At 33.4% G+C, this 25,491-nt stretch overlaps 1 protein-coding gene across 1 annotated transcript in view; it reads right to left on the bottom strand.

Annotated features, from left to right (window-relative positions):
• The window catches only part of LOC127701675 (uncharacterized), a 150,061-nt gene that overhangs the window by 33,376 nt on the left and 91,194 nt on the right, over positions 1–25,491 (bottom strand). Inside the window, exon 7 of the mRNA XM_052205672.1 lies at positions 20,622–20,666. Within this exon, the coding sequence (XP_052061632.1) occupies positions 20,622–20,666 (45 nt within the window). The remainder of the gene's footprint in view (positions 1–20,621; positions 20,667–25,491) is intronic.

The following is a 25,491-nucleotide window of genomic DNA, read 5'->3' as shown; positions in this document are numbered from 1 at the left end:
GAATAACACGATTACTGGAGTATCGCAATAATAACAGCTCGCATTCTGATATCAAATACATATATCTGTATGTAGCTTTTCCTAAATTGGCAATAATTCTTCAAAATTGGCAATAATAAATGCACGCAATAATTTCTGGATTACTTTTCAGGAAAGGCTAACAATATCAAGATATTTAGACATTTTTCAATTATTATGGTATGGAAATGGTAATGCTACATTGCATTTCAAAAGAACATATCATTGCACGATCATATTAATGCTCTAATATCTTTTAAATTAAAATTTTACCAGCTAGAGAGCAACATAGAATTGACTTTTTTGAGAAACCAAATCGTTTTTTATTTATTCTCAAAAAAGCGCATCTGAATATTTAGGGTCAATTTTAGTTTTCATTATTTGTGGTTATTCGCAGTTAAAAAAAAAAAACATTTCAGTTCATCTTGATGGCTTGGTGCGAAATTTATCTCAAAGACATTGAGTTATATAATGCATCTCGAGTGTGTGCACTCTTTCTAAGAAAGTCATTATTTTTCAAAAAATTACCCTGAGCAAAAAAAATTACTGACCATGCCAGGTCACCAATATTATTATTGTTTGTGATTGTCAATGTCCAACTCCGAGAAAAAAATAAATGGAGAATGTGTCCCCATGGACACAGATGATGCCCCCGCTTGCATACAACACTATAAAGAGACATAACTCAAGAACGATAAAAGTGACGCTACCCAAATTTGTACTTGATCTGATTTTTGTGGTAATAAGTATTGTGTAAAGGCTTCATAAAGTTTGGTTGAGGCAGACTTAAGTTAGAGTACGGAAACTAAACATTTTGCAATTTTTCCATTTCTAAAGGGGCATAACTCTAGAACGGTTAAAGTGACGCAACCAAAATTCAAATTGATCTGTGTTTTGTGGTAATAAGCATTCTGTATAAGTTTCATAACATTTGGTTGAGGCAAACTCAAGTAAGAGAATGGAAACCAATTGTGGGACGTACGGACGTACGTACGTACAGACGGACAAGGGTAAAACTTAATGCCCCCTCCGCTACGGCGGGGCATAATTATACTTAGTACTATGTTTTTGTTATGTATGTATGTCTGGTAATTTTAGAAGGATGTCAACTTGCTTCAGATAGTGGTTGAAAGTATGGTTAGATTAGGAAAAGACCTATATTTAAGTATTAATAAAGTCATTTTGCTTAAAAAACTTAAGACTGCCATTGTTTCGAACACTTTAAAATATATTAGCTATAAAAGAACTGTCTATATTACATTGACTAATGTTTTTTAATAACTAAAGTATTGGTCTTGGAACGCTGGGTCATGTAAAAAGTACAAGCCAATTTGGCTGCCTTTAAAACACTTGACACTGTACCAAAGTAATCTTGATCCTTGTAACAGTTTGTGTAGTTGATAACCTAAACACTGTGGAGGTTGTGAATTGTCTTTGAGTAATTGTAGACCTGCTGTCAGTTCGGAACTTCTTGGGCATGTTGAAGGTGCTTCAAGCTCCGCATTGGAGTGTGAAATAGTGAGCAATTCTTTGCTGAGTTGAAAGTTTATTTATTAACTGCTTTTTCGGCATCAAAACTTTGACAACATTAACAACATTCCACTTTTCTATCACTGCCGTTATTTACTTTAATCATCTTTGATTTGTGCCATTAACAGAAGCCATGTCAAGTAATTAATATTCGATCACCTGTTGAATGTTTAATCAAGATATTATCACTGTTAATTAGCATTGGGCCACACAAACACAAGCTGCTTAATGTCAGTTAAACTTCATACGTTCGGTACTCTCGGGTTTTTACATCTTCAAATTGCACGAGGATAAAATCCAAGTGTATCGAATTTTCGGTCTTACTAATTAGAGACGAGAAGCGTCAGGAAGGGTCAAGAAGCGACTTTATTAATCAAAGAGCTTAAAAGCTCTGAAGGAAAAGACGGCAAATGTTTCTATTTTTTTTTGTATCTTTTGATAGTCTTCATACAAAGATTGAGCAAAAACATGTAGAAAGATTGATAATATTGAAATTAATTGTTGGTTAATAATGTAATTTCATTTCCTTAGCCAAGAATTCATCATAGAATCAATTTGGACCAATAAAGAGATTGGCATCTTCTAATTCAAAACATTTCATTAAAGTTGAAAGTTAATTATCTAAAATTCAATTGAATTCTATCATTTAATAACTACAACAATATATATTTTTTTTTATTTTATACCACTGAACTGCAAGCTAGGGCATTTCTCCATTTTTTGTGACAGGGCTCTAAGATTTAAAATTTGTTCTCGATAAAGTGATGACTGAAAAGTCTATTCAGTTTTAAATTTCCATTTAAATATGTTTAAACTACAAAAAGCCATTTGAAAATTTTATATTTTTTTTTTACCATTACAATAAATATGTTGGTACATAAAATTTGTTTTTAATGGAAAACTACTTATCATATAATAAATATCACATTTTAAGTGATGAGATACAGAAACTTTTCTTTAGGTGGATAATTACTCATCAATTTGAGGTGCTCCTGTATTGGAGGAGAGATTCACAATACAGTTACAGAAAAGAATGAAAACTGACGTTTCTCTCCCCAATCCCATGTATCCCCATTGTTTACCATAAAAGTTGACCTACAAATGAAAGCATTGCATATTTGAATCATCTACAGCAAACATAATTATGTTTTTAAATAAACAAATACCGATTTCTAAATCATACACGATTTCTGTGAATGATTTTAATAATGAGGAAAGGATATCCCTCCTTCTACCTAGTGTGGAATTCCAACCATGACGTCACTAGGTTGGATATATTTAGAATATTTCGTAATACTGATTTTTCCGGATTGTAAAAGAAACGTAAATAGTGTTAAGGAGAGCCCAAGATACGACAATTTCACGAGATACAGAAGGCAAATGTGTTAAAAAGTGTTTAAAGTCAATCTGTTCATTTGTGTGTCTCCTTCTCATCAATTCAGTATGAAATTTTGAGGTGTTTTCCCCGACTATAAAAACAAAATGAGTGACGTGAGGGGCTTGGAAGTCTGGCCAGCCACATAGGGAATTGAAGGCTTGAAGCCGTCTTTCCCAAAAAAACACTTGAATGCATGTTCCTATATCTACTTATTTGAAATAATTAACATCTTGATTTTTTTAATTTAAATTTGTTTTCTTGTCGCTAAATTAGTCTTGTCGCTTAATTATTCTTGTCGTTAAATTATTCTTCTTGTCGCTTCTTGCCACTAATTAGTGAGACCCTCGAATTTTACACTGATTCCCGGATGTCAACTTTGGCACTGTTCGTTTCAGATTTAAAAAAAAAACAATTTTATCGTACCTATTAGAGCCAAATTGTTAACCTGACAAAGGGTCTGACTTGATAGCTATGTCGGACAGTCAGACGATTTTCAACTGCTTTTGTTTAAAAAAAAAATCCAGATCGATATTGATAGTTTAGGCGGATTTCCGCAATATTCAACGAACCAAATGTTCTGACGAGAAAAAGAAAAAAACAATCGGATTCCCGAGTTATTATTGACATGTGTTGACTAAGCATAGATCAGTTGATTTTTCATTGTTAAATCAACGACTGAAACGATGTTGAAAGCAACTAAAGATTAAAATACCACTCGAAATAAACCCGAACTCTTTCACACGGATTTTGTAGGTAATATCAGTATGTCAATCGGTTGACTGCTCATCATGCAAAATCCAACTCTATCGTAAATTTTTAGAACTTACAAAAACACCGTTCGATTCTTTACTTTACAATGTCAATGAATTACAATAAAAAAACACAGAATATCAAAAATAGAAGGAGAAATGACATATTTACTCCCAACGTAGAAACAAAATGGCTATTGCCTGATACCATTAAAGGCATTAAGGCACTGCCTTTAAAAATCATCATTAAGGGGAAATAACTTTTATAACCAGACATGTCATTCTTCGGGCGAGTGTCAAAATCTCTCGATCTTTAAGCCCTCTTCAGTCCCTCTTATTAATAATTCAAATCTTCCATTTTTTTTTTAACTTTCCTGGGAGGGAGACAAAAACTGCGAAATTAGCAATCTCTTAAAACTAGATACCGTAAGGAATATATATATATAAAGTTTGGTATCATTTGGTCCGGTAGTTTTAGAGAAGATTTTTTTAAGCTAACAACAACGGACGGACGAAGGACGCCATGAGATGGCAAACGATCAGGTGTGCAAAAAATTTTAAACCTTTCTTAAACATATCATCATGGAGTCCTTATAAAAATTAGAAGATATGGTATGATTGCCAATGAAACAACTCTTCACCAGAGACCAAATGACATAGAAGTTTACAATTATAGATCACCGCACGGTCTTCAACAATGAATAAAACCCATACCCAATAGTAAGCTATAATGGGCACCATAATGACAAATGTAAAGCAATTCAAAGGAGAAAACTTACTAGACAATAAAAGTATTTATATTCTATACCGTTTAAGAATTTTTTAATAAAATTATTAAGTGTCTGGCTTTTAGACTCTTGTCAAATAGGCTGTGATACAGATTTGGGAATTTAATAATTAGATTAGAGTTTTGAAAAAATTTTCATAAATTTCTGTGGTCTGTACATTCCATGGTAATCTTTTATTTGCTGTTAAATGTCAGCTTGTCAGCTTGGTATAATAAGAGAACTTGGGATAGGAGGTAGGTCACAGATAAAAGAACGATGTGGTAAAATAAGGTCTTTCCACTTTTCTGTGGAAAGACCTATCGATTTTGTTCTGATTATTATTTTTAGCTCACCTGGCCCGAAGGGCCAAGTTAGCTTTTCTCATCACTTGGCGTCCGTCGACCGTCGTCCGTCGTCGTGTCGTCCGTCGTCGTTAGCTTTTTACAAAAATCTTCTCCTCTGAAACCAATGGACCAAATTTAACCACACTTGGCCATAATCATCATTTAGGTATCTAGTTTGAAAAATGTGTCCGATGACCCCGCCGACCAACCAAGATGGCCGCCATGGCTAAAAATAGAACATAGGGGTAAAATGTAGATTTTGGCTTATATCTCTGAAACCAAAGCATTTAGAGTAAATCTGACATAGGGTAAAATTGATTATCAGGTCAAGATCTATCTGCCGTGAAATTTTCAGACAAATCTGACAACCTGTTAATGGGTTGCTGCCCCTGAATTGGTAATTTTAAGGAGATTTTGCAGTTTTTGGTTATTATCTTGAATATTATTATAGATAGAATTAAACTGTAAACAGCAATAATGTTCAGCAAAGTAAGATCTGCAAAGTAAGATCTACAAATAAGTTGCCATGACCAAAATTGTCAGTCGACCCCTTTGGGAGTTATTGCCCTTAATAGTCAATTTTTAACAATTTTTCGTAAATTTTTGTAATCTTTTACAAAAATCTTCTTCTCTGAAAGTACTGAGACAAATCTAACCATACTTGGCCATAATCATTATTAGGGTATGTAGTTTAAAAAATTTGTCCTTCCAACCATCATGGCCGACTTGGTTAAAAATAGAACATAGGGGTAAAATGCAGTTTTTGGTTTATATCTCTGAAACTAAAGCATTTAGAGCAAATCTGACAGGTGGCAAAAATGTTCATGAGATTTAGATTTATCTGCCCTGAAATTTTCAGACGAATCTGACAACCCGTTGTTGGGTTGCTGCCCCTGAGTAAGTAATTTTACAAAAATTTTGCAGTTTTTTGTTATTATCTTAGATATCATTATAATATCTAATATCTAATACTATTAATTATGATTTTAACCTTATTTTACATGATTTCCAAAGCATCAGTAAATACAGGTGAGCGACAAAGGCTCTTGAGAGCCTCTAGTTTTCTACTTCCGCCACATTTTTTTCCTTCGGTGTATTGTATTTTCTCAAGATGTCACTTAGATTTTAAGCAAATGATATCGAACAGTTATTGCGCTTTTGAAACTGACCCAGTTTATCCGAACACTTTTTATTGTAAGAGTTATCTCCCCAAACACTGTTTGTTTATTGTTTGTGCATCTCCTTCGCAACCGTAAAAGATTACAACAAAATTATTTCACCAATTTGCTCGTTATAGCCTCAGGATCTTAAGAATAATTTTGACCGAAGCGGTCTGCAGACTCCATATGAGAGTTATTTCCCCTTCTGTATTTAAAATAAGTAAAATGTAATTGTAGCTGGTAAACCGTAAGTGATAGAGACCTAGGGTGTTTTTAAATGAGGTCCTTGGTCCACCAAAAAATAAATGGGGTCAAGGTCAAAGGTCAAGGTCAGATTCTAAATTTTTATTTTGGCATTATATTGCTCTTTTTCAGAAACCGTATAAGATATTGACAACATATTTTTACTAAACTGTATTTACGACATGTCGCAACTTACATATTTTGGTTAAAAGGGTGCGTTGACATTTGATGGGAGTTTCCCCCCTCTAATTATTAAAAATAAGCTGTATTGGGATAGAACTCATTTCCCTTACATAGTGGAGACTAATAGTAATTTGGTTGGAGGTCCTTGCTTTATGACCTTGAAATTTAGTTCAAGGTCAAAGGTAAAATTGACGTTCTAAATTTGGACCTTTGCTGTAGATTCATATTTATACATGATAAAGCCTTGGGATCTTTTGCATAAGTTAGTAGACATATGACCTTGAAAATGACAACCAGAAAATACCTTTTTTAAACCGGAAGTAGCAATTTAGCTCCCTTATTTAAAGCAAAAGTATATGGAAACTATATATTTTTAGATTCAGAGTAAAGTAAGCTTTTATTTGACACCGGAAGTGACTTTGATTTAACCGGAAGTTGCGAATTATCTCACTTAATTGATGAAAAAAGTGCCTTAAACGCGGTATTTTCAAAATCAGTGTGTGATAAACTATCATATAAGCCCGGACATACTGTTTTAATCAAAATTTAAAGTGAATTTTAGTGGAAAGACCTTCAATTGTTCTCTGAACAATTTGTTTTTAATTATCATTAAGGTCTTTCCCCTACGTTTGGAAATACCTTATTGTTTTCTAATGTTTTTAAGGTCTTTCCACTACGTTGAGATAACCTTACTGTTTTTCTAATGTTTTTAATGTCTTTCCCCTAAGTTGGGAGAGACCTTATTGTTTTTCTAATGTTTTTTTTCGGCCTCCCCCCGATTCTTTTGAAGTTATCATGACCAAATTTGAACAATCGATTTTTTCTACATGCCCCCTCGTTGTTTTTGAAGTTATTATGACCTTATTTAGACAATAGGTAGAGCTCGTCATGAAGTATTACCAGATGACCCTGCGTAGGATTTCATCATCCCCTTTTAGAGTGATATCCCCTTGAAAAAAAAATCTTTTATTTACATATATAGTAAAAATTGTTACAGATACAATCAATCTGAAAATCGCAACTTTTACAGGAAAAGATAGCAATGTTAATAAACATAAACACTTATTTTGTTATCAACCATTATAAGAGTTATTTCTTTGAAATATTATACACAATTTTGAAAAAAATATATTTCGAGAACCAGGAGTCGTAGATACTTTGGACCTTCACAAATAATCCTTATTTCATGCGACCTTTCATTTGCACCCAAGGTCAAAGGTAAGAGTGCAAAAAGTTTTTTACGCTTAAATTTCAAGCTTGAATGTTAAGAAAACGGTAAGAGATAGCTGAATACACACAGCATATAAAATGTTCCTCTCTAAATAGCTCTACATTTTGTACCTTGGACCCAAAACTGTTCAATCATCCGTTCAAAAGTTACAAGAAAATTCTTTAAAGTATAGTTTGTTTGTGTATATCTTTGAAACGGTAACAGATATCAAGCTACTATAAACAGTAATAAAATGCTTTGCCGAGCGCAGCCTGATACGAGCGCAGAGGTCGAACACTGAACAGTTGCGGCAAGTTTGGACACAATATTCAAGCTTGATACTGTCTGAATTTGGATTGTAATCAAATTTTTGACATAATATAGGATTCTGACACAAAATAAATGTGGTCAAAGATCTTAAAAATTTGAAATGGGACATTTAATTTACCTAGTATGGTCTGATATCCAAAATCTAACAACATGGCTGGATACAGCATATAAAAAAACACCAAAAAATTTAATTCTAGTTGAAATCTAACAAAGTTAAATTTGGACCCTTCAAACCTTAATATGGACTAATTTCAAAACAGGGCCCAAAATAAAAAATCTAAATGCACAATATGATTCAGCATATCATAGAGCTGCAATAATTCAGTTTTTGATGAAATCAAACAAAGTTTAATTTTGGACCCTTTGGACCTTAATGTAGACCAATTCAAAAATGGGGCCCAATATCCAAAATAGTAATACAAGGTTAGAATCCTCAAAAATTAAATACTTTAAATTAATCCTATTGAAATTGGTTAAAAGATTTGTATTTATTTTCAATTGAAGATTTCTTGCTATTGTGCAATACTGTGCTGTTGCACAATACTTAGTTAATCTGTTATATATAATAATTTACACACCCTGTTTGGTGTGTACATCCTGCCATATCAGTATTTGTTGCTTTTATATATAAATCAGAAATAATGAATGGAAAAATGGAAAATTTTTGGGGAAAAAAACCAAAAAATTGTATAAAAAAATATTCCTTCAAAAAATTTGTCCCCCCCAAAAAATTTAAGAAAAAAGTACGATCCCCCCCAAAAAATAATTTAAAAAAAATATGAACCCCAAAAAAAATTTGAAAAAAAAATCCTCGCCAAACTTTTAGAACACCATCCCCTCAATTTTTTTTTGAAATTTTGAAGATTAATTTCTTTTTAGGAAAAATGTACAATTTCAGAGAGTTCCATAAATTTTAACACAAGTTATTGTCTGGAAACTAAAAACATGCTTGTTTTTGGTCCCTTTTTTGCCCCTAATTTCTAAACCTTTGGGGCAATTACCAAAATAAGATGTGTTTTTCCTAATTTTTATTACATGCTTCTTCTAAAATAAAGGAGTAAAATGTTTTAAGAAATAAATTTTGTACTTTTTGTTGTATTATCGCTGTTTATTTGTTATTCTATGTTTTGTTTGTTTTCATTTTCATACATGTAATTATATTCAAGTAGATTCATCAATGTTAATGGTCTATTGCATTTTTGAAACAATAAATATGTATCAATTCTTGGGGGTTTTACTCATGCTACTCGTTCAATTTGACCTGTCTTGGTTCTACAACAGGTTATTCCATTTTTTACCTGTCTGAGTTCTACCATAGGTTTCACGAATTTTGTACTTGTCTGGGTTCACCCACAGGTTATTGCATTTTTCACCTGTATGGGTTCTACCACAGGTTTCAAGAATTGTTACTTGTCTGGGTTCTTTCACTGGTTCTTACAATTGGTTCACCTGTCTGGGTTCTACCACAGGTTTTTATGAACAAATAGCATCACCTGTCTGGGATCTACCACAGGTTTACAATTGTTTGTGCATATGATATTAGTATATAGTGTTTATACAATTGTGTCTTAGTATTAGTATGTTAATAAAATTAGAAATAGTTATTAAAAAGTTTTGTGTATGATATAATGGTATTCATAATGGCAAGCATATGGGTTCCTCCCAAATAGAACAATTCTATTTCTATTCATTAAATTAATTTTATTTATAGATAAATGTTGTATGGTATATGAGACTGGTTATTGTTACCGGGTCTAAAGAGTCATACACTGCACGTCACAATGAGGTTAATCTGATAAGGGATTTTCAATAGTAAATATTAGCTTATTCCGTTTGAAGTAAAGGCTTTCTTAAAGTCTGAATGGGTAATATTGGGGTGCATTTATTATATGTGAGTGTATCCGTAAATTAGGCAGGAAAAAATCATGATAGTAGGTAATGAAAATGACAGTGAAGTGTTCAATCAAGTTGATAGTGAGGTGTTGAATCGATATTTTAAAGACGCAAGGTCAAACGTAAAAAGTGATTTATTTTAAATGATTTTTGTTTTGTTTTCATTATTCAATTGTGTTTGCATCAGATATAAATATTAACTTAACTTTCGCATTCAAAATTTTAAAACTTATTAGTGTATTTTTTATCAGATCTTGAGATACACAGCATCGATAAAGTTACAGCGATCACTCATAAGTATCGTAATACAGGATAATAATATTACACGTTTATCTGTAAATAGCCGAAACATCAGCGATTTTGTTTGTATAAAATCACATAGTGATTTAACTAAGTTACGCTATATTAGGTAACACACTGTCGTGATTGTGCAGAGCCATTTACAAAAGTTAGGTTAATAAAACAAGAGGCTCTCAAGAGCCTGAATCGCTCACCTGTTATTTTTTTTGCTTAAATCTTTCATCAATGATTATTTTTGCTTTTTACCCATATGTTCCATTTGAGCCATAGTGTCTATGTTTCTTGACGTACAAGGAAATGAAATACAAAATTCATACTAGATTCATTTGAGAAGATTTTTAAAGTCAAAAAACATAAAACAACTTGTGTAAAATTGTCCTAAAATTAATAGTTTCAGAAGAGAAGATTTTTAAATGTTAGCAAACTTGATGAACATATTGCGTAAAATTGTCTTTAAAGGGCAATAACTCCTTAAGGGGTCAATTGACAAATTTGGTCATTGACAAATTTGGTCATTTAACTTTTCTGTAGATCTTACTTAACATTATTGCTGTTTACAGTTTATATCTATCTATAATAATATTCAAGATAATAACAAAAAACTGCAATATTTCCTCAAAACTACCAATTTAGTGGCAGCAACCCAACAATGGGTTGTTCGATTTGTCTGAAAATTTCAGGGCTGATAGATCTTGACCAATTGAACAATTTTACCCATGTCAGATTTGCTCTAAAAGCTTTAGTTTTGGAGATATAAGCCAAAAACAGCATTTGCTCCTATGTTCTATGTTTAGCCATGGCGGCCATGTTTGTCGATAGATTAAAACTTTGGATACAATTTATAAACTAGATATCCTAAGGAACATTTAGATGAAGTTTGAAGGTATTTGGCCCAGTAGTTTCAGAGGAGAAGATTTTTAATTGTTAGCAAACTTGATGAACAAATTTTGTAAAATTGTCTTTAAAGGGCAATAACTCCTTAAGGGGTCAATTGACAATTTTGGTCATATAACCTTTTTTGTAGATCTTACTTTGCTGAACATTATTGCTGTTTACAGTTTATATCTATCTATAATAATATTCAAGAAAATAACAAAAAACTGCAAAATTTCCTTAAAACTACCGATTTAGTGGCAGCAACCCAACAATGAGTTGTTCGATTCGTCTGAAAATTTCAGGGCTGATAAATCTTGACGAATTGAACAATATTACCCCATGTCAGATTTGCTCTAAAAGCTTTAGTTTTTGAGATATATGCAAAAAACTGCATTTGACCCCTATGTTCTATTTTTAGCCATGGCGGCCATGTTTGTCGATAGATCAAAACTTCGGATACAATTTATAAACTAGATACCCTAAGGAAAATTTAGTTAAAGTTTGGAGGTATTTAGCCAAGTAGTTTTAGAGGAGAAGATTTTTGAATTAGTTTACGACGACAGACGACGGACGACGACAAACCACAAGTGTTGGCATAAGCTCACATGGGCCCTGCGGGACCCGGTGGGCTAAAAACATATATATGGGAGGATCGCATATGCTTCTGTCTGTAGTTAACAAAAATTAAAGATAAGTATCCAGTAATTGATATAATTTAAAAAATATAAAAAACAAGCATTCTGAGAGTATTGCATGGCAATACATAGTCCCCTACCGGGTAAAAAATCATTATACTGGAACAAAATGCTAACTTGTTCTATAACTTGTCATGGTGTAAACAAAAAGAAAATATCAAGTCAATATCTTCAAGCATGACTAAAAACAGTGTGGAAAACTAAATATATGAGTGAATTTTTTCAAGTCCAAGGACCATAACTCTGCACAAAATTATCAGACCGAAACAAAAAAATTGAACTTGAACTGTAACTTGTCATGATAAAACTATTTACCAATTGTCAATCAATATTTTCAAGCATGATGAAAAAAAGTGTGGAAAACCTACAACACTCTAACATTATATATGATTAATAGTTCTCTAAAATTAGATATGATGTAATACAATGTATATCTATTTTCAAATTACAATCAAATATAATTAATAGTTCCAAATATTTTTTCTTTCATTTGTCACAAACTAATATAGATTTGTAACTTACCTATAAAATGTCAACAACTTTTATCTACACAATGTAATGTAATGAAATATATACCTTAATAAAAAAAAGATTATTATCTAGTTAAAGGATTTCACTTAATAAATATATATATATATATATATATATATACATATACATGTAGCATTCAGAAAATTAGTATATACAAAATAACATATAAACCTGCCACAAAATTCCTCGAACAATTTACCAAAGAATGTCTTTTAAAAAATGAGTTATCTCCCTTTGTAAAGATTATATGGTTTAACATAGTACTCTAACATTAGTTATGGAGTTTTTTCATGGACCATAACTCTGGAAAAAATCATCAGACCGGAACAAAATTCGAACTTGATCTATAACTTGTCATGATAAAACTATATACCAAATATCAAATCAATACCTTCAAGAACGAAGAAAAAAAGTATGGAAAGCTGAGTTGCCGGACTGACTGATGGACAGACGGACAGACAGACGGACAGAGTGCAAACCTAAAGTCCCCTTCAACTTCGTCGGTAGGGGACTAAAAATCTTAAAACAGGTATCTTCAAATGACGTATCTTCGATTATTTTAATGTTCATTTATCTCGGGTCTTTAAATAGGATAGTACAGAAGAGGGGGTGGGTTGTTGTAGACATGTGTCGAATTCCTTATCACGCCAACATCCATCACAGTACAATGAAGTTCTGAATACAAAACGGTCTACAACTAAGGTCAACTTCCAAAGGGCAAAATAATAACACTTAATACGACTAATACAGGTAAGGTAGGGGTATTTTACACACCTCAGCGTCGGTACAGGTCCGGTGGCTTGTTGTTTTTTCTGAGCCGAAAGGTGTTTTAAAAGCAGGTATACATGTACCGGTATGTAAAAATATTGAAAGCGTTCCCAAATTTATTTGTGTAATTAAAAGGAGATGTAGGGTATCATAATACAGACCAAATTAACGCCAAAGCTAACAAAGTTAACACTCGGGTTTCTTCAATGGATACATGTCTTTACAATATTTCAAAATCTAAAATAAAAAAAAAAAGATAATTGTGGATAGTTTTACGAAGACTTTTAAAAATATGCAATCAACACAAAATCCCTTAAACATCAAAATTTAATACCCTAGGAGACCTTACGGCAATAAACAGGAACGAACTCCGTTTGCTAACATCTCAGAAAGCTTAATGTACATGTTTGTAATATAATGTTCTGACAACAAATGGTATATAGTTTAATTTTGATCGATGCACACGAATAGTGCTGGCAAGCCAAATGTTCAAAACCATAGTTTTAGTAAATACTAGACCACACCCGCGACACCGCTGGTCTGTGACTGAATTAAAGTACCTTCGCCTTATTTTCAGCCAGGAACTTTTAGTATTCGTATTGTCATTTGATAAAGTTATGCTGATCAAAAGGTGCACAGTTTTTTCTGCTTTCAAAATCTTTCTGTCTGAATCCGTCCTGGTTTACTTACTACATCCGGAAACTACTTGTAGATATTTATTTTTGGTCAATGATTGAATTTAGTAGTGTCAATCCCTGTATAATGACGAAGTTCAGGTGCGATTATGACCCGTGTATATAGCAAATCCCAAATACACCGTTTGGTGGTGCACCTCACAGAGGCGGAACATACAGATTAGGTAACAGGTAACAGGTACTATTGGTATCGGTATCGAATTCGACACGGAACTTGTTAATTACTGGTTAATATTAATTGTGGAAAACAAAAGGGCCTGAAATGGTGTAATTTTTAAACAACACCATTGTCTTATATTGGTTATATATATAGTTGAATTCTTTGATTCGTCGTTTTTACGTCATGCTGGCTAACAAATTGAACCTCGTTATTTTAGTAGTATAGATATTTTGCAACAGTCCAGAAAATTAGCCAGTCAGATATTTATAACATAAAAATAAGATGTGGTATGATTTCCAATGAGATAACTATCAACCATAGACAAAATGACGTAAATGTTAGCAAATATAGGTCACCCTTCGGCATTTAACAATGAGAAAAACTCATAATACATTGCAAGCTATAAAAGGATCAGACATGACAAATGTAAACGAAAAGCAAATATAATACACAGCAAAAAACGACCATCAATGAAATTCAGGCTCATGATTTTGGTACAGTCACACAGCGAACTTGGCCAGGTTAACCATGTTTGCGGGCTCAAACCCCATCCCTAACCTGGGACAGGAATGTTAAAGGGCAACATACATCATTAAAAGTGCTTCTCCTTTGCTTTTTGTGTTTTTGCTGTGCATGCACTGATTTTGTGTCATTGATCAATTTGATGGATACCCCATATTCTTTCTTTTCTGTAATGTAAGAACTAACTGTAATAAAATGCTTCGCTGAGCGCAGCCTGATACGACCGCAGAGGTCGAACCCTGAACAGTTGGGGCAAATTTGGACACAATATTCAAGCTTGATACTATCTGAATTTGGTTTGTGATCAAATTTTTGACATAATATAGGTTTCTGACACAAAATAAATGTGGTCAAAAATCTTACAAATCTAATGTCTAATGTGCAATACTGTGCAAATGAAGATTTCTTCTTGAAACTTTTCAAAAATTTGAAATTCGAAAAATATGGAAAAAAAAATATGAACCCCTAAAAAAAAATTGGAACCCCCCCCCCAAAAAAAAAAAACCTTTTCGATTCCCCCTTGAAGCATTAACCATCAAACTCAATCCCAGTCTTTCCTTTGTAGTATGGAACCATTGTAAGGGAGGTAACTCTAATGCCAAAAAAAACCCAAACAAAGAATAATCAATTCTGAGTATAAAAATGTATTACCACTGAACCCTTTGATATACACTATTATAATATTATATGTATTCAAATCGCAGTATTTGATGTTTCTAGAAACAGCTAAAAAATATTTCATACTAGAACTAGCAAACAAATAGCAAAAAGTACCAACCTAAAGAAACAAAGCTAAAGTAATTGTCCATTAACCAGGAAACCCTTGTTTTCCCCCCTTGTTTGCCCCTAATTCCTAAACAGATTGAGCCATAACCCCCCAACGCCAATCATAACCATCCTTTTGTGGTGTGGTACAATTTCACACAATTCCATACACTGTTCCACAAGTTATTGTCTGGACACTAGAAAAATACTTATTTGGGCCCCTTTTTGACCCCTTATTCCTAAACAAAAGGGACCATAACCCCCAAAATCAATCCCAACCTTCCTTTTGTGGTTTCAAACCTTGTGTTTAAATTTCATAGATTTATATTTACTTATTCTAAAGTTATTGGCAAATTTCCAATGGCGTTTATTATACTAAAGTTATTGGCAAATTTCCAATGGAGTTTATTATACTATTTAAAAGTTATTGGCAAATTTCCAATGAAGTTTATTAATACTAAAGTTATTGGCAAATTTCCAATATACATAATTTAAAAGCAGTGTAAGTGAGGTAATTCAAATGTGTTTGAATTACCTCCCTTACATAAGCAACACGACGGGTGCCACATGTGGAGCAGGATCTGCTTACCCTTCCGGAGCACCTGAGATCACCCCCAGTTTTTGGTGGGGTTCGTGTTGCGTAGTCTTTAGTTTCTATGTTGTGTCATCTGTACTATTATTTGTCTGTTTGTCTTTTTATTTTTGGCCATGACGTTGTCAGTTTGTTTTCGATCTACGAGTTTGACTGTCCCTCTGGTATCTTTCGTCCCTCTTTTACACTGCTTTTAAATTATGTTTTGTACTTAAGTAATTGTCCATTAACCTGGAAACCCTTGTTTTTCCCCCTTTTTTGCCCCTAATTCCTTAACGGTTTGAGCCATAACCCTCCAAAGCCAATTCTTACCATCCCTTTGTGGTATGGAAACTTGTGGTATAATTTCAGAGAGATCCATACACCATTCCACAAGCTATTTTCTGGAATCTAGAAAAATGCTTATTTGGGCCCTTTTTTGGCCCCTAATTCCTAAACTGTTGGGACCAAAACTCCCAAAATCAATCCCAACCTTCCTTTTGTGGTCATAAACCGTGTGTTCAGGTTTCATAGATTTCTATTTACTTATACTAAAGTTATTGTCTGGAAACCAAATGTCTTCGGACTACGACGACGACGACGTGATACCAATATACGACCGCAAAAAATTTTGCAGTCGTATAAAAACCAGTTGAAAAGGGGCTGACTCATTGGATTGATACAAAGCCTAAAACAACTTACAAGAAGACCATTATTAAGACAGTAACTAACGATCAGAGAGTCACAAATATATTTACTTTACTTCATAACATGCCAATTTGTCGACTTTTTTCAGAACCGACTTTAAACCGATTTACTCCTTAAACATTTTCCGCATGATATATATACCCTTATACACTACTGAAACCTGCTCAAGTAGGATATAGGGACAAATAGTTCCGATATAATAAAGATTCGTTGGGATCTAAAACTTTTGTGAGTAGTTTTATCGGGACAATTAATGAAATATATTGATCACACTTTTCTCAAACACAAAAAAACAAACAGAGAGTAAATAAATGACATGTCTGCTGAAAAACTGATTCATAAAAAAATGTTTACCGAAATAAGTACAGGCAAAAAAGCAAGTGATTTAGAAATTAAGCTCTTTACAGGGGTTAAAAATTACCACACACAAAAAGAAAATTGTAACCCTTTAAATACTATATTGGCCTTTCCTCTATTTCACTTTTTTTTTTATCCCAATACAGTTTATATACAGAGTTATATTCTGAAGCTTGAAACTACAAAGCAAACAAAAACAATTTTCAACATAATAAGGCTAAAAAACGACAAGCTTTTTTAGAAAAGCTTTCACTTGTTTATAGGTAAACATCAACTTGCTGATGTCTACTTATATCAGTAATATGTATAAATAGTTAATTGTAAATTTAAAATATATATTTTTATTTTTTAACAGACTAAAAGGTAAAAAAAACTGTTCATTTGCTATACTGCTATCATACATATTGTAAATGAAATAGTTAAAATTCCGCCTTCTCCATGAGATTTATCATAATTTATTTTAATAGCGAGTAGCAATATTCTCTTTTGTAAACAAGACTCATTGTGGGAAAATAGCAGACAAATATCACATTTGTAAGGGGAAAAAAAGACAATTTTTGGTAAATCAATGCTTTTCCTTTTTGACTTTACCCAGCATTTAAAAGGACAAACGTCTGGCTATAACATCCAATGCACTGCATGTGTAATATAATTCAGACTATTTTGTAGTTATACACGAAAATATACAAATTGGATTACATGGAACCTATCTGTAAGATCTATGATTTTGAAGTGTACAAATACCGAGATAATTATGGAGCAAATACAGTGGAATGCACTATCAATGTTACACAACGTACCGGCTTCAACAAAAATTGAAATAAAACACTTTGGAAATATTATTGTCATACAGTGCCAACAAGGACAAGTAATGCTAATATTGTTTACAGCAGCTCAATGTCTCTCTCAGAAGCCATCAATACGGCTAACCATCTTAAAGCCGATATGAAACCTCTCAGATCACATGATCTGAGCACTGTTTCAACACCTGATTGTGATGAAGATCTCATACTACACAAAGCTGCTGGTATATCATTATATCACGTAACATTTGGCGATGTTGTAATACAAGGTGATGCATATTCGTCACCTGCAGATACTTCATTAAGTCAGTCTCTGAAAATTATGCCCCTATTTTGAAACGTTCTTATGCTGGCGTCTAGATAGAGATTCCTCAGCAGCTGTAAACTCTCTTTCAGTCGGCGTCAACAATTGTAGATGTGCTTGATAGGTATGACATAACATACTCTATTGAATCAACTGAAAGGGAACGTCGGTCTCAAGCAGCTGGTGGATACAAGGTATATCAAGTAAATGAAGGAAGCAGTATCCCAGACCGGAAAAAAATCCTGGCGAACAAAAGAAATCAACAGGCTTTTATCTGATTTATCGGGGTATTTATTTCGAAATTTTATTGTGCCAGTAATCGACTTGCCTGTCAGACAAACATTACATTTAGCAGGGACTTTCCAAAATCCAGAAACTGTAAAAAAAAAAATACCTTTCGATCAAATTAATGATTGTGCGAGCTTGTTCAGCACACAAGAGGAAGCCGACACAGGACTCGTTCTACATGCTCTCCATGCAGACGAACAATTTAAGAAGTGTAATGTCAGACCGAAAAAGATTGTCAAATGTTCTGACACTGATGTTTTAGTTCTCTGTGTTCATTACTTCCCTTGGATACTAAACACAGATCAGCTATGGCTCATCGTAGATTCTGTAACTAGTGGTAAGGATGGTACATCCCAGTTCATCAGTTGTGTAGTTCTCTTACATACATTACACGTGAAATTCTACCAGCAACTCATGCTCTGACTGGTTGTGACACCACATCAAGTCTCTTTGGCATTGGGAAAAAGTCTGTCTTTAAGGTTTTTTAGTCGTCATATGCAGAACTGACGAATCTATCACAACTATGCAACTCAGATATCGACATCTCCTTCTGTGTTGCAAGAAAACGTGTATCTAAGTTGTATGACCCTAAAGGCAAATATAAGTCAAGTCACCAGGATTTGAACAAGTTATGTGTTAGACTTGCGATTAGCAAAGACTGCTCTCTTGTATTCGCCTTTCACCGAGCGAATCGTCATTCAAACAACACGTTCTAAAAGCCAGCATACAAACAAACATATGGATGACATCACATCAAGCAAAGACACCGATAGGTTCACCCTATGATAACGGTTGGCAAAAAGGTTGCAATGGTCCAACGGTTACCCCAGTTCTGTTCACTGGACTTATGTCATCAGACATTCTTCAGGATTTGTTCTTGCAAAGGAAAAAAAGATTTGCAGTAGAAAATGTGTTTGTGAACAAAACCTTTGATGCACAGAATTATTTCCTTGTCAGGGAGCAATCCCTGTTCTAATATGTTGACAAGTCAACAGAGCCCTGACGATGATGATGAAGAGGAAGCTCTTCATGCTTGATTTCAATTTTGAAATTTGAATTTAAATTTTGTTTCAGTGTTTATTAATCACAAGATGAAATGTCGCTTTGTGTGATTATTTTTTTAACATTGCGTTCCATTAGAAAAAATATGGACATAGAAACTCCTAATTCAAATAATTAAAACCCCTTTAGTGTACCCTTTAGATTACCTAACAAAAGAAAAAAATATAACCTGCCAGACGGTCTCCGACCTTGACGTGGTTGGTAGACTTTACACAAACAGGAGGCCCTCTTTATTGTTGATGCGACAAAGACTTCTACTTTTATCTCACTATTATACTTCTATCTTTAAAATAAAATGCTCCGCTGGGCGCAGCTTGATACGACCGCAGAGGTCGAAGCATGAACAGTTGGGGCAAGTATGGACACTACATTCAAGCTTGAAAGAGCTCTGAATTTGGATTGTGATTAAATATTTGACACATCATAGGTCTCTGTAAAATAATACCATTACAAACTCAATCCCAATTTAATATTCTTGTACGTGTCTTTAAATCTATTCTATTTTTTTGAAATTTACCTGTGATAATATAAACATCAAAACAATACGTCACTTTTGTGGCATTGATCCATTCGTGTGACGCGCAGTTTATACTTCGTTTGTGGTGTCCTGGTGTGCTGTCGTAAATTCATGGGAGGTGTCCGTTGTTATTCTGCGGTTTACATGTTGTAATGTACTATTATACTATAATGTCACGTAGTGTTGTCATTTTAAGCGGTATTTTTAACATTGCCACATAAGCGGGGAGGTTTGGCTAGCCATAAAACCAGGTTCAACCCACCATTTTTTCTTAAAATGTCCTGTACCAAGTCAGTGATATGTCAGTTGTTATCAATTAGTCTGTTTCTATGTATGTTGGCATTTGTTTTTGTTGCAGTTCAGTGTTTCTGTTGTTCCGTTGTTTTCCTCTTATAGTTGATGTGTTTACTTCGGATTTAGTTTAGTTAAATTTGACCTGGTTGTTTCTGAGGTGAAGATTTTAGTCAAAGTTAACGGACAAGGACAACAGAAGACTATGACGACAGACGATTGACACAAAGTGATAGCAAGAGTCCACACCGACCTTTTAGGCAATGTGAGCTTATAATATATTCAAGATTGAAATAGTTATTTCAGACAAAAAATCATTTACTAGTGTCATAGAAAAAATCCACTGTACAAACAAGGGAGCATACATATCCCATTCATATCATGGTGATTTTACAAGACAAATGAATATGCAATTTAAATGGGTATTTCTTTATGTACTATAAAACTTACCATCAATAGATGAAATGTACAATTTGAAAAATATTGTATTATATTAATTTTTCTTAGTCTGTAATAGAATTACATTTTTAGTAAGTAAAATGTTCAACAGATAGGATATAAAATAGTAACTAAAATGATCAATTTACTAAATTAATTGTTCACCTTTAGTCTTTACTTTTCTAGCTTTCTTTGGTTTTTCTTTCTTATCTGTAAATATAACAAGAATGTGTCCATAGTACACGGATGCCCCACTCGCACTATCATTTTCTATGTTCAGTGGACCATGAAATAGGTTTCAAAACTCTAATTTGGCATTAAAATTAGAAAGATCATATCATAGGGAACATGTGTACTAAGTTTCAAGTTGATTGGACATCAACTTCATCAATAAACTGCTTCGCTGAGCGCAACTGGATACGCCCACAGAGGTCCAACCCTGAACAGTTGGGGCAAAAATGGACACAATATTCAAGCTTGATACAGGTCTGAATTTGGATTGTAATTAAATATTTGACGTATTGAATAAATGTAGTCAAAGAACTTGAAATTGGTTATATGAATTGAATTTATATTCAATTAAAGATTTCTTGCTGTTGTGCAATACACTGTGCTGTTGCGCAATACTTAGTAAATCTGTTGTCAGACTATAAACAAATAAAGTTCAATTTCTTCTCAATGTCATATTTGAAATTTATAAAAATCAATAGGGAGATTACATCAATAGCTATAAATAATTCACCAAAGTTTCATGAGAACTGCTGAAAGCATTTTTGAGTTATTGTCCAAAAACTGGAAAATCCCCCCTTTTTTAATGAATAAAACCCCATAACTCAGAAATGTAAAATCTAAAATTTATAAAATTCTAAAGGGAGCTTACATCAACAGATATAAACAATTCACCAAAGTTTCATGAGAACTGCTGAAAGCATGTTTTAGTTATTGTCCGAAAACTGGAAAATCCCCCTTTTTTTATGAATAAAACCCTGTAACTCGAAAATGTTAAATCTAAAATTTATAAAAATCCAAAAGGGAGCTCATGTCAATAGATATAAACAATTCACCAAAATTTCTTGCAAGTTGGTGAAAGCATTCTTGAGTTATTGTCGGAAAACTAGAAAATCCCCCCTTTTTTAATGAATAAAACCCCAAAACTCGGAAACGGTAAATCTGAAATTTATAAAAAACGAAAGGGAGCTCACGTCAATAGATATAAACAATTCACCAAAGTTTCATGCATATTGGTTTAAGCTTTTTTGAGTTAATGACGTGTTGACGACGGACGGACGGACAGACGGTCAAAGGTATACCATAATACGTCCAAAAAAAACGGACGTATAAAAACTACCTTGACCAAAAACTTTAACCTGAAGCGGGACAGAAGGACGGACGAACGGGTGAATGTACGCACAGACGAATGGACGCACAGACCGAAAAACATAATGCCCCTAGGTGGGGCATAAAAATTCTCCCTTTACAAATATTCTAAATTCTAAAATATTTCATAAGCGCCATCAATATACCAAAGTGCAATCAACATGTACATTCTGAAATTATCTTGTCAAGCAAACAATTATTATCCATAACAAGTGACAAACAATCCAGATCTTTCACTTTACTCCTATATATTTCTTAATCACTCATATAAGATCTCAAGACATCCAATAATGGGTAATGTTCAATGACTTTTTTATACATGCAATATAATTTTCCCTGTTTCAGTATTTTGACAATTGTCTATCAAAAATATTGTTGACACTGTGGAAATTTTCCAAATAGGTTCCAGAAATTCTATGTTAATGCTAGTTATAAATAGAACTTGAACTGTTCGTCTAAACACCGCCAAGGATTCCTTCGTGCACTAAAACATTTGAATTCACACTAAGACAAGAAGGGATGCTTTTATATTTATTGCAGCTTTTTATAAAGTTCATTAAGTCTCACCTTAATTTTATGAAAAACCAGGGATTTTCTATCCCAGGAATAGATTACCTTAGCTTATTTAGCAAAACCTTGCGTATCTCTTTTATATTGTCGATAATCAGTATATTGATATGTGCCTATATTACTGATTAAAACTGATATCACAATCATCATTGTTAGAACAAGTAATTCACTGTTATAGCTACACATCTAATAGTAGTAAGCTACAATTAAATGTTTGTTTTTTTTTCGTTTAAAATTGTGATAAGGGCAAATTATTGAGCTTTTGTTTCATTTCTCATCAGACAAAGTCTATATAAGTGCTCTTATCTGACAAAGTCTATACAAGTGCTCTCATCCGACAAAATCTATATAGTTTCTCATCTGACAAAGTCTATATAAGTGCTCTCATCCGACAAAGTCTATATAAGTGCTCTCATTCCACAAAGTCTATATAAGTGCTCACATCCGACAAAGTCTTTATAAGTGCTCTCATCTGACAAAGTCTATATATTTGCTCTCATCTGACAGTCTATATAAGTGCTTTCATCCTATCAAGTCTATATAAGTGCTCTATCTGACAAAGTCTATATAAATGGTCTAATCCGAAAAAGTCTTTATAAGTGCTCTCATCAGACAAATTCTATATAAGTAGTGCATCAAAACCAAAGTGAATAAAAAGATTTGTGTGCTTGTGCTTTCTTCCATTCTGCCAAATTGCGTATGTTTACCTATGGTTCCACGAAAAAATTAAGTAATTCTCCAAAAATATAAGATGGAATATATCCAAAGCTATCTACCTCTTCTATCCACAGGGACATAGTATTGTATAACCCAGAAGTTTGCTCCATGTAAAAGTCAACAAATTCAAACTAGTATGTACTACCAGAAAAAAAAAACAAAAATCAAAAATTTTGAATGTCACTAACGAAGTTATACATGTTATGTCCATGGTAAAATAACACGTTTTTTTGAAAGAAATATTCCACACTGAAGAAAATCATAAATTACCATCTGCAATTTGCTAGACAAAAGAACAATTTAATGAAAATCTAGCGGAATCAATGGTATCGGCAAAGCATTCAATCTTTGACCTGTGTTCCTTCCCAGGTTTGTCTACAAAAACAATAAAGTTGCTCGAAAAACAAGAGGCTCTCAAGAGCCTGTGTCGCTCACCTGTATTTACTGATGCTTTGGAAATCATGTAAAATAAGGTTAAAATCATAATTAATAGTATTAGATATTATAATGATTTCTAAGATAATAACAAATAAAATGCTTCGCTGGGCGCAGCTTGATACGACCGCAGAGGTCGAACCCTGAACAGTTGGGGCAAGTATGGACACAACATTCAAGCTTGATACAGCTCTGAATTTGGATTGTGATTAAATATTTGACACAGCATAGGTTTCTGACACAGAAAGAATGTGGTCTAAGAACTTCAATTTTTTTAATTTACCTATTATGGTCCAATGTCCAAAATCAAAATACATGGTTAGATTCAGCATATCAAAGAACCCCATATATTCAATTTTTGTTGAAATCAAACAAAGTTTAATTTTGGACCCCAACTTGGACAAACTTGAAAACTGGTCCCATAATCAAAAATCTAAACACATGTTTAGATTCAGCATATCAAAGTACCCCAAGAATTCAATTTTTGTTAAAATCAAACTAAGTTTAATTTTGGACCCTTTGGACCTTAATGTAGACCAATTTAAAACAAGAGTGCACACACTGAAATGTCTCGCCTTCTTTACTAATCATTGATATTATGTTGATAGTCCTAAATATAAAGCTTTATTACAACTGTCACATAAACTTAACATAAACCAAGAAAACTAAACATTGACCAATGAACCATGAAAATGAGGTCAAGGTCAGATGAACCGTGCCAGGCAGACATGTACAGTTAACAATTCTTCCATATAACAAATATAGTTGACCTATTGCTTATAGTTTAAGAAAAACTGACCAAAACACAAAAACTTAACACTGATCAATGAACCATGAAAATGAGGTCAAGGTCATATAAAACCTGCGTGACTGACATCATAGATCATAAAATATTTCCATACACCAAATATAGTTGACCTATGGCATATAGTATTAGAAAAAAAGACCAAAACTCAAAAACTTAACTTTGACCACTGAACCATGAAAACAAGGTCAAGGTCAGATGACACCTGCCAGCTAGACATGTACACCTTACAATCATTCCATACACCAAATATAGTAGACCTATTGCATACAGTATAAGAAAAACAGACCAAAACACAAAAACTTAACTATAACCACTGAACCATGAAAATGAGGTCAAGGTCAGATGACACCTGCCAGTTGGACATGTACACCTTACAGTCCTTCCATACACCGAATATACTAGACCTATTGCTTATAGTATCTGAGATATGGACTTGACCACCAAAACTTAACCTTGTTCACTGATCCATGAAATGAGGTCGAGGTCAAGTGAAAACTGTCTGACGGGCATGAGGACCTTGCAAGGTACGCACATACCAAATATAGTTATCCTACTACTTATAATAAGAGAGAATTTAACATTACAAAAAATGTTAACTTTTTTTTCAAGTAGTCACTGAACCATGAAAATGAGGTCAAGGACATTGGACATGTGACTGACGGAAACTTCGTAACATGAGGCATCCATATACAAAGTATGAAGCATCCAGGTCTTCCACCTTCTGAAATATAAAGCTTTTAAGAAGTTAGCTAACGCCGCCGCCGCCGCCGCCGCCGCCGCCACCGCCGGATCACTATCCCTATATCGAGCTTTCTGCGACCAAAAGTCGCAGGCTCGACAAAAATGGGACCCAAAATTAAAAATCTAAAAACACGGTTAGATTTGGCATATCAAAGAACCCCAATAATTCAATTTTTGATGAAATCAAACAAAGTTTAATTTTGGACCCTTTTGACCACAATATGAACCAATTTGATAGCGGGCCTACAAAATAAAAAATCTAAATACATGGTAAGATTCAGCATATCAAAGAACCCCATATATTCAATTTTTGTTGAAATCAAACAAAGTTTAATTTTGGACCCCAATTTGGACCAACTTGAAAACTGGGCCAAAAATCTAAAATCT

Source organism: Mytilus californianus, unplaced genomic scaffold (genome assembly GCF_021869535.1).
Source record: "Mytilus californianus isolate M0D057914Y unplaced genomic scaffold, xbMytCali1.0.p SCAF_5, whole genome shotgun sequence".
Lineage (NCBI taxonomy): Eukaryota > Metazoa > Mollusca > Bivalvia > Mytilida > Mytilidae > Mytilus > Mytilus californianus.
Note: the sequence above shows the minus strand (reverse complement) of the source record. Positions and strands in the feature narration are given on the sequence as shown.